This window comes from Dendronephthya gigantea, unplaced genomic scaffold (genome assembly GCF_004324835.1).
Source record: "Dendronephthya gigantea isolate DGI-Jeju-01 unplaced genomic scaffold, DenGig_1.0 000077F, whole genome shotgun sequence".
In the NCBI taxonomy this organism is placed as follows: domain Eukaryota; kingdom Metazoa; phylum Cnidaria; class Anthozoa; order Malacalcyonacea; family Nephtheidae; genus Dendronephthya; species Dendronephthya gigantea.
The window spans coordinates 975,461-986,028 of record NW_021163087.1 but is presented as its reverse complement, the minus strand read 5'-3'; the positions used below and the strand labels follow the sequence as shown (position 1 = coordinate 986,028).

The following is a 10,568-nucleotide window of genomic DNA, read 5'->3' as shown; positions in this document are numbered from 1 at the left end:
CGGACGCAAGGCCAAAACGGATAAAAAAACCTCCGTTCTTAAAAATATCCGGATACGTGTGGACGGGGCAATAGGCTCGTTGTTTCTGCGTCTACATCCGCATGCAGTTGCCAATTCATTGCCTTCGTCTAAAGTTTCTGTTCTGTGTTTCAGTTTCTAAATTTTGAACTAGTGAAGTGAATATAATCTGTTTGTAACTTTCTCACGATAATGTCCTCTCGGAGTCTAATGGCATGATGCATTTCTTTCAACCGAAGGTAATCTAAGGCTAAGCACTGTTCAACAGTAGACCGGCTCGCCGTTTCAGTTCAACACGGTCGGAATTTGTTGTGCATGACCTGTCAATTGCCTAATATTGCCTAACCTGAATATAAAATTTATAAATTAGAGCGCTTTCATAACCTTCCTGGCATACAAGAATGTTTCACAAATAAATCAAAAACATTCAGTAAAGTAGTTATATTGAAATTCATTGTTACTAATATACAGCGCTCGGCAAGTGTAGATTTTACCATATTAGTCAGTGAATGCTGCCGAATTTTGAATATAAAGTACCTTACAAGTGTTTGGTTTTTTCCCCTAAAAATAATTGATGGGAAAAATTCCAAATTTTGGGCGTGTCTTACTTCTCGCAGATTCGAAATTTTTATCAAGCAAGTATTTTGAATAGAAGATTCCGAACGTAATATATTTATATTCATCATTTTCACTTTATTCGGTAAAAGTGTTTTAAAATATCTTGAAAAAACAACAAAGGGACAAAAATTCAAGAATCATGGGGAAACTAATTCGAAATTCCGGTGGTTGTTCTTGTTACAATGAGATCACAGTATTTCTCCCCCCCCTGCTACTTATATTTTTTCGCCCCCGTAAATTGATATTGTGTTTCCAACTGTTCATCGTATATATATAACACTCCCAAGTCTGAGGCGTTGTCAACAATTCATACGCAACTGTGGACAAAAGATCAGGAGAAATTCGTCTAGCGTAAGTTAAATGATTTTTATATGTTTAACATTATCCCTTCGCTTAGCTTTTCCTCCTGTTCTCGTAGTATACAAGCGATACTTTTACTATTGTGGCAATGCGTGTATTGTAAACATGTATTTTAACTTTCGATTTGCAACGAGATAATTATCTTTTCCTGCAAATTGCTGCTTGTGCATGAATTGAAGACTGAACTCGTCTCAAACGGGAAGTTCAAGTGTTCTACAAGATACATCAATAAAAAGCGGTTACTCAGAAAACTATTGTGTACAAAATTGCGACACTTTGCAGCGAAGCACAAGCACAAGCACGGTATAATATTACAGAAACATTTATATATTAACATTTTGATAAGATCTAAAGTCAGTGTTCTGATCAAAACACCAGCAAACTCGAAGAAATAACCTGTTTTTATAGTCAGATGAAAATCACCTGATAAATAAGTCGACATAGTTTCAAGTCAGTAGCAAATTTATTAAATTTATTGACTGCTGTGCAATATCCAAAAATTAAAAATTGCCGCTTGATTTCTCATAAAATAAAAGAGAATAGCGAAACGTATTCGTTCTGTGAGTAAATTACTGCTATATTATGTACTCATTTACATGTCCGTGCAAACGTTCATTTCGTTCTTTATTGTACAACTTTTCATTTACTTTCGGAATTAAAAGAACATCGAGACATGAGCGGACAGAGCAGAGCTGTTCTCTCTGCCCGATCTTGCAATCAATAGGTGTTATGTTCACTTATCACCATAGTATTTTGATATATATTGTGATATTTTCGTTTATTCCATAGCAACATAGCATATTATAAATATGTAAGGAATTCTGAATTCGAAAAGCTCGCGCCATTCAATATAACCGCGGGAATGAAAGTATAGTAAGTTCAAATGTTGTGTTTAACCGTTGTGAATATTTTAATGGACAGAGCATGACTCAGGTTTTTTCACATTCTGTTGTAATGTCTATAATAGGTATTGACCTGGATCGTTCGATTCTAGTCAGACATTCTCCATAGTATGTTGTGGACCATATATGTCGCTTAGAAATGTGTGTAATAATGTTATTAATTAACCTAGGCATAATATACGCGGACAAGCCTTAGATTGTAGCCTAAACAGCCGTATACACTTAAATTGTAAATTAATGTCAACAGACTTCCATACATGCATTACATGACATGTGTGAGCATAAAGCCACCTTTCATTTGCTATTCATAACTATGCAGTGTCTAGGCAACATTAATAATATATGATTTAATATCATGAATTACTAAATATTACAAATAACATATCAAGTTAAAACATTTTGTATTTCAACCTAGGAAAAAAGGGGCACCAAAAGAAAAAAATTAAAGCCCTAACCTTTTGTAGGTTCCGGAACTTTTTTGTGTCATGCATGATACTTTGCTTATTAATTATTCTTTCTAGACTTTTCATTAAGATAATTTTGCTGCTTGGTTACCAATTACTAAAGCATCTCCACTGTTAAAAAGATGCCTTTATACTATGTCTCTAAGATTTCTATAAGATCGAAAAACATATTTAGGATGCATTTGGATCATTAATCCCAGGTATAAGTATTTTAAATACTGATTTACAAGGTGAAATTCTTTCCTTTCCACTTGGTAAAAAAACACCCCTAAGCAAAACAGGATACTAATATTTGTTTCAAAGTTTACAATCAACTGCAAATGTAACCACAAAAAATTTGAACTTGTTCACAAACAAAGTTGCTCATTGGTTGGCTCTAGATAAATTTAATAATCCAACTAGAACCAACCGGGAATGAACAGCCAAGTTAAAATGATTGAGAGCGTTATGGTATTCAATTTATAGTGCACCCAGGTACCCTAGGTCATGCCTTCCCAAGCTACCATTTTAACAACTTCCAATATATACAACTGTTTTTATAAAGAACAATGATTGCAATGTATTCAACAACCATGGATCATATATGCAGAATGCTCAATACTATGCCAGTAATGCCTAAAAAAATGATTTTGAGTAGAAAAAGGAAGGAAAAAGTGGTCTGCTTTTAGCTTTGAAAGTGTGCATTCCACTTTTGTGCTCTTAATCTCAGTAGACTGTAAGTATGTGTTACTTTCGAAAGAACTAAGACGACTTATTTACAGAAGTCCTAACGTCAGCTAATATTCGTTTTCAAGCTATCAATTATAATGATTGTTTTAAAAAAAAGCAAGGCCTTCACTAAGAGCCTAATTTGTGGCAGGGTATTTCGTGTATTCATATATTCGCCTCACTGCTTTCTTTTGAAAGCGATTGTCCCGCTGTTCGTAAACAAGTCAGCTACGGCCCTGAATCACAAACCACAATTAAAACCGGCGTCAAAGCAAAACCGCTTTCAAAAGTCAAAATCTGTCGAGCGTAACTGCGTCAGTCGAATATACGGTAAATATGAGACCCTTTGTGTTGTTGTGTGCATGTTGTGTTTAATGAGCTCAAACCAACAAATTCTAAGATTTGTGTCCATGTTTTACCACAGTGTGGTTTTACAAGTCCATGTTTTACCTGTGGTTTTACAAGTCCAGTCCAGCCCATAGTTTAATCAATGTAAATTATATGAAATCTGTGATTGTGAAATCACTATGAGTATAAACGAGGTCTATAATTTAAAATGCATGCATTCAGCCGTTCAAGCATGCAATGAATTTATATGGAGAATTCAAAATTGCCAACTTTGTGCCTTGTTGAATGACGAAGTGCTCAGTTTTCTTACATAATGACTTGGTTTAGTTGACAAGTGCCGAAGTGGCATTTATTTGAGGCCCATTCTCCGGCGATCTGCTCTGAAGAAAGGAAAGTTCATACAACAAGTCAAATATTGTGTGCAATATCAATTTTGAGCGCAAAATAAGCAAATTCAGTTTCACGTTCGTAATGCCGGCGTCGCAAGCAGAGTTTTTGTCATTTATGATTTAATTAGATCTTAGATGTGACGGCCATGTTGGATTAATTGTATCTCATCCATATATTTCACTCAGTATCTCATCCATACAATTTCACTTAAATGGTGGTATATATTTGTATATTTATGTTTACCCTATTGTCTCTATTTAGCCCCTCTCTCAAATAAGCCCCCTCTCTCAAATAAGCCCCCTCTAATAATTAACACCGCTTTTGGAAGAGAACATTTTTAGGCCCCCGTCTCTATTAATCCCTCTCCCCCTCGTATACTCAAAACAAGTCTCTTTATTTGATTTAATTTTTGTGTTTGGTCCGTAAACTATTCAAACTGTTGAAATTGCTGAACATTTGAAAAAAGCTGTTATGTTGATGTGCATATTGTTTTTGTATAATCCCCGAGCGGGCGCGGAGCGCCTGCGAGGGTACTAATTCCGCTCGGAGATTAGGAATTACACCCGGAACCCGGTAGAACATAGGCGAATCCAAAGTTGTCCAAATTCTTTGTCATGGACGGTCGACGTTGGGTGGTTTTGTAAGTTATGCGCATGCGCGAGTAACGTCTGGTAATCAACGAACGTTCTGATTGGCTAAGACAGAAAGTTTGTATTTCAATGAGAACGTCAGCAATTTATATTAACTGTCATTTCGTAAAAATTTTTGTAAAAGCGTTTCATAAACTTTGTGCAAAGAAAGTAAAACGAGAAGAAACAAGATATATGAAGCATGACAGTTAGCAAAGATGAACGTGGATACGGTCAAGACAAAGCCGTGTAAGAGGAATAATTCATAATCTGCAAACTTATAAATGTTTTCGAAGACAAAGGGTACGTGTTTACTTTGTTTATTTTGTATTTGTTTCGCGATAAGAATGAGCCGTATTTGTATACTTTTTAGCTTTGTATGCCGTTTATTTGTTAAATTTTCAGCTTTTTATGCAAACGCATAAACCTGTGAAAGGCTATTACACCTTTGCTTTAACTTTAAAAAGTGTTTTTGAAAGTGTAATTTGAATTTTGGTATCAAAAATACACACTATATTTATAAAGTATAAAACTTTTAGCCGCCGGTCGACTGCAATTACAGAATAAAATAACATTTGAAGTTTTTTCTTTGTCTGTGAAGATTTTGTACTGTTTTAATCGTTTGAAACTTCGATTTTAAACCGTTACTTAATTGCTGGCATAGTATAATGCAGCAAAATTGAATGGGCAATGTTTACACTAGCTTTGTGATTATTTTTGTATTGAAAGATGGAAACATTAGCTATAATATACTCGATAAAATATAATAAGACTGATTTGAGTTTTGTGCATTTCATAATATAAGTTTAGGTCAGGTTAACTCAGGAAATTGTGTACTTTGTTTGAAATAGCGAGGGGTTGCTGCATGCATGTATTTCTAGTACTATGAACGTAATAACTTACATTTTGCAAAACATTATCTGAGATTTTATGGATAACTAAATAAGTCCCCCGCCCATCTCAATTAAGGCCCCCTCCCAACTAAGCCCCATCTCAATACCCCAGACTTCCTGTACACAATAGGAACTTACAATCCTGCGCGAAGAATAAGGACCGTGCTTCAATTCGTCCGGTTTCCTTGTTTGAACACGTGAACCCTGCCCCCACATGAAACTTTTTTTTTCGTGTGCAAATGGCATGATCCATACATGCACTTGTCATATTGCTCGACCAGGCTCGTGTATTTTTCCCTTTTCAAAATTTAGCAAACTTTCTTGTTTGAGGATCACGCAATCCTGCACGGAAACTATTTGGTATTTCTTTATATGGGATCACTTGATGGTTTCATCTATAGTTATTTTTATATTATGACTTTCGTAGTTGTATTTGCCTCATCGCTTGCGGTACAGTGCATGATTTAACTTGATGAAACTGGAATATATCATGTTTGTGATTTCTGGACAATAAACATAAATTTTAGGACAGTTTTCTCAATTCTGCGCCGACAACTTTCTCATGCAAAGCTATCCGAGTGTAACGAAATATAAAAGATAGAAAAGCTATTTAACACAAGCCTGTTTTTTCTGTTCTTCTTCACAGGTGTATTTGAAAAGATGTGTGGTTATACGTGCATAAGATACTTGGTGTTCTTCTTTAATGTTATCTTTTTTGTAAGTAGCTATATAGGACTGTATGGAAGTGCTTTAATTTACTCTGCATTAAAACCTGCACATCGAACGATCGACGATAATTACTATTTTCTACTATACATATTTTGCATGTGCCTAGGCCCTAGGGATAACTACCTTATACTGGGATTGCTATAGTTTATCGCGGTGTTTTTTTATCTCCTGTTTTTCGTAAAATATATAGATTACTGGTGCAGGTCTCGTGGGAGCTGGTGCATATCTAAAGGTAGAGAAAGATGACTACCTGGATCTTTGTGATGACTATTCCTGGGCAACTGCAGCCAATCTCCTACTCGCTGCTGGTGTGATAATCCTTGTGATTGCATTCTTTGGTTGCTACGGAGCTTGGAAACAAAGCACTTGCTTACTAGGAATTGTAGGTTTTTATGCTGTTTTAACATGCTTCTGAATGCCCACATTATGCCCGGCGTAATAACGTTAAAAGACGATGAAATTTTTTATATTTTGAGGCAAATTTAAAATATCTATCCAATGGACGACTTGCGCTTTAGATTTATTCTTGATCGAAGTAATAATAAGAAAATAAATCACCATGCACAGCTAGAAAGAGCGTACTTGAATTAATGCAAATGCAAATTTACAACAATTCGCAGCCAAACCTGGCACTTTTACTAATTTTAGTAAGCTCTTTCAGAAAATTTCCTTTTTATCGCTAAGATAAGAAATTAGTCTAAAGCGCAGAAAAAAATAGCTTCAGATGAATGAAACTGCATGCATTGATTCTAATTGTCAGACCCTAGGTAGCCCAAAGGTATTTGTGTTTTAATCTAAAGCGTCCATCCAGTTTAACATCGCGGTCTGTAATATAAACACCAATTGCTATATTATACAAATATAGCAATTGGTGTTTACGTCACAGACCGCGATATTAAACTGGATTGGACGCTTTAGATTAAAACACAAATACCTTTGGGCTACCTAGGGTCAGAGTACTCGGAAAGAGATGATGAGCAATCTGGTGAACAATCCTTTTGCCGTCTATTTTATGAAATAAAAGTGCTAGTGCAAGTTGATTGTTGCGCAGGCTGGAAGAATTATATAAATGTTTTCTCTGACCCAAGTAACTCTTCTGTTATGCATGAGGAACTAGGATCGTCATTACTTTGTCACCAAAATCATTTTGTTTTTCACTGTAATATATAAGAATTATAAATATGAAAATTTGTATAAATAACCTAAAACAATATGTGAGGAAGTATATAGCTATTTTCTTTTCAAATAGTTTTTCGTGTTCCTTTTGATAATTTTCCTCATGGAACTTGCTGCTGGTATTTATGCTGCGGTTGAGAAAAATAAGGTAAGCGTCGTTTGATAAGGCACTAACGATAATCGCAGATATTATTGCAGAGACATGATAGCCACATCTTAAGGCTGGTTGGTCGGAATTCTTTGCCATAGCAAAAACTAATTGATGCTATATGGCTAAATTTATCAGATTTTTATTGAAAATAGATGGATATTATTGATAATTTTTCAGGTCGAGGATGAGCTAAAGAGTTGTTTGAACGGAACGTTTAAAAACGTCCAGGGTGATAAAGATCTTAGGAAGAAGTGGAGTGAGTTCGAGGACAAGGTTAGAAAATTTGAAATTGTTAAAACGCGCGCACATGCATATAATTTCGGGGCACATTTCTTTAGTTTTAGGAACCAGTTATGAAAATTGTGACGATAAACTCCAGATTAAAGGAATAAAATGCATTTTAGTACTTCAAGCAGATGGTCTTTCATCCTAGAATTACATTTTTCGCGCACAGCCGCTGTTAAAAAGGACAGCGGGTTCAGCCTACATGGCCAAAAATTGATCAGGTTGTCGCATCAGAGGTGAACAGTGCTGTGCTGCACCCTGGGAAGAGTATTGTTAACAATGTTGTTGAAGCTTGTTGAATCATCAATGTTGTTGCAATCACGATGCAATGTTGTTGTAACAAGTTGTGGCTGACAACATTGATGATTCAACAAGCTTCAACAACATTGTTAACAATACTGTTCACATGCAGGGTGCAACACAACATTGTTTTCTCCTGTTTTTAACAACTTGCATCAACATGAGGATTTTTACGCGTGCAGATAACTTAATTATTTTCAAGCATGCAGTAAAGAAGTTAATTGAATCATCTGTATGCTGAACCCGCTGCATGTCCGGGTTTTTACAGAACTATGTTCCTGCTTTATATTGACCAATGAAAATACTTGTAGCTAATGGCTACATTATATAATATTATAGTCGATGATTGGACGATTTATCATACCGTCATCAAGATAGTGTCTCTTGTACTTTCCCTCTTATTTACAAAAACAACATTGCGCTTGCGCAAATAAATTTAACAGCTTCGTAACGTGTTTTAAAAATGCACAAGTTTGACTATTGTTATTTGCACGCATTTTCCCGGGTGAATTAAACACACTTGATAATACTATAAATTTAATCATTATATTATTACTTGAATCATGCAGTTACATATTGTAGAGTTTCAGCATTTGTTAAAGATCTTCCGCTTCAAATTTTGCCTGGAGAGAATTTGAAGGGATTACATGCACCTATTGGCAAGTGTTTCCAGTCTAACAAGTAAACTGATATTTTTACTTGTTTTTTAGTATGATTGTTGCGGAATTGACGGTGGAAGCGACTACACCGGGAGTTATAAGGCTCCATGTACAAATGAGTCCTACAAAAACGACGTACGTATCCTACCGGCATTTTCTGACAAATTATTAGAAAGTCTAGCCGGTATAATTAATTTATAGCAAAAAACTTGCAATCTTGCTTTTTTCAATGCCGAAGTCTAGTTTTCGCAAACCAGTATTTCAATTTTGTCAAATTTTTAGGGTTGTTATGACAAAATCAAGACAGACCTGGAAGACAATCTCACTATTGTGATTGGTGTTGGTATTGCCTTTGCTGTTATCCAGGTTTGTATACATCTTTAAATAATTCACCGTGATAAGACCGTCGGTATGCAAACGGAAATGAATTTGTTCATTGAACATTTGTCTTTTTAGATCCTTGGCATGGTAATGTCATTATGGATGATCTGCCAAATCAAGAGTGGAGGAGATATGGCCTAGTCATATCTAGTCATAAGTTTTTACATAGTTTTGTTTTGACATAGTTCTATACAGACATTAGTTAATCACTAAGAAATACTTTGTTACACAAGCAACATATACTTTGTACAAACAACACGCTCATATATCATAACCTGTTGTTTTTTAAGCTTTAACGTATTGCTAGAGGTAATCTGATATTTGTAATTTAAGGTTTTATAGTAATCAGTTTTTCAGTTCCATATAGAATAAATTCTTAACCAAGGTCCTTGTGTCGTTTTCCGGTTTCCATTGGAACACTAGAAGCAATGGCGTATAACTACAATCCTGGCCAAAAACACGCGGACGCTATTTATAATGGCCGAACTTTAGATCTATCAATTTTTTTGCATGTACAGTCGTATCCCCCCCCCCCTGTTACAATGTTGTCGGGAAAATTATCGCTGTAGTCGTCATGACAATTCAAGTGTTTCGGGGGGGGAGGCGTCGGTCTTATGAAGGATATGTAGATATTTCAAACTATCATTCTCAATAATGGTAAGCCTCCTCCCTTCAGTAATTGAAAATCTTTTGATAATATTTCATTCGACCCTTATATAAAAAGTACAAGCTTCAGTTGCTTAAATCATCTGAGAGAAGGCACTAACAAATCATGCCCGTTTGTCTTTTCAGTTTTAATAAAAAACAATATGTAATGCAATGAATGTTCTCCGAACACAGTCAGCATAAGCATTTGCATCGAAATGTGTATGGAAAACAGCATTTGCATCCCTGGAGTTTCTGAGTTTTTGCATTACTTAAAAATATCCTCAGTTGGGGTGCATAAAACTCAGGGGGGGGAGTAAATCCCCTGAATATTTTAGAATGAGCGCTGGCATCATATTGCGTTTATCTAACTTTTAATGAATTTCAGAATTTGTATTTCTCAATATGTTGACTTTTATCAACCAATGTTATAAGATTTAACGGCGACAGAATTCCAAGTGCAGCGATAATTCTCTTTTGCCGGAAACTTTGCGATGTTTCCACTTCACGTGCAGATCACTTGTAACCGAAACCAGGCCGAAACGTTTTCCAGGTCACACGTCACACGCCTGCATGTGAAATTCTCTGCTGCAATGATGGCTGAGGCCAGCACAGACACTACATGGGACAAGACTGATGATGTCGTCTTTGATGACATACAACAGTTCTGACTTCTCTCAACAATAATGTCTCGACTTCTCGGGCAACCATCCTTATAATGTAATATTCAAGCAACTATACGTACATATGCTGCCAAACGAGATTCTTGGGCGGTTAATTCTGTCATCACATAGGAACGCAAAAAGCCACGTATTGATGCTGCACAATACAGGTATTGTTAAATTCGGATAGAAATCAGCCTCAAGTCGACAAGAAAGATGGCGAATTGGGAGACTAGCTATAGTTGAGTAT

At 35.8% G+C, this 10,568-nt stretch overlaps 1 protein-coding gene across 1 annotated transcript; it reads left to right on the top strand.

Moving 5' to 3' along the window:
- Positions 1–882: 882 nt before the first annotated feature.
- On the top strand, positions 883–9,399 carry LOC114532065 (leukocyte surface antigen CD53-like). Its single transcript, XM_028553658.1, has 8 exons — positions 883–987; positions 5,977–6,047; positions 6,250–6,441; positions 7,309–7,383; positions 7,564–7,659; positions 8,682–8,765; positions 8,913–8,996; positions 9,087–9,399. The coding sequence occupies exons 2-8, from the start codon at positions 5,991–5,993 to the stop codon at positions 9,150–9,152; spliced, it is 654 nt and encodes a 217-aa protein (XP_028409459.1). The 5' UTR covers positions 883–987; positions 5,977–5,990; the 3' UTR covers positions 9,153–9,399.
- Positions 9,400–10,568: the final 1,169 nt, after the last annotated feature.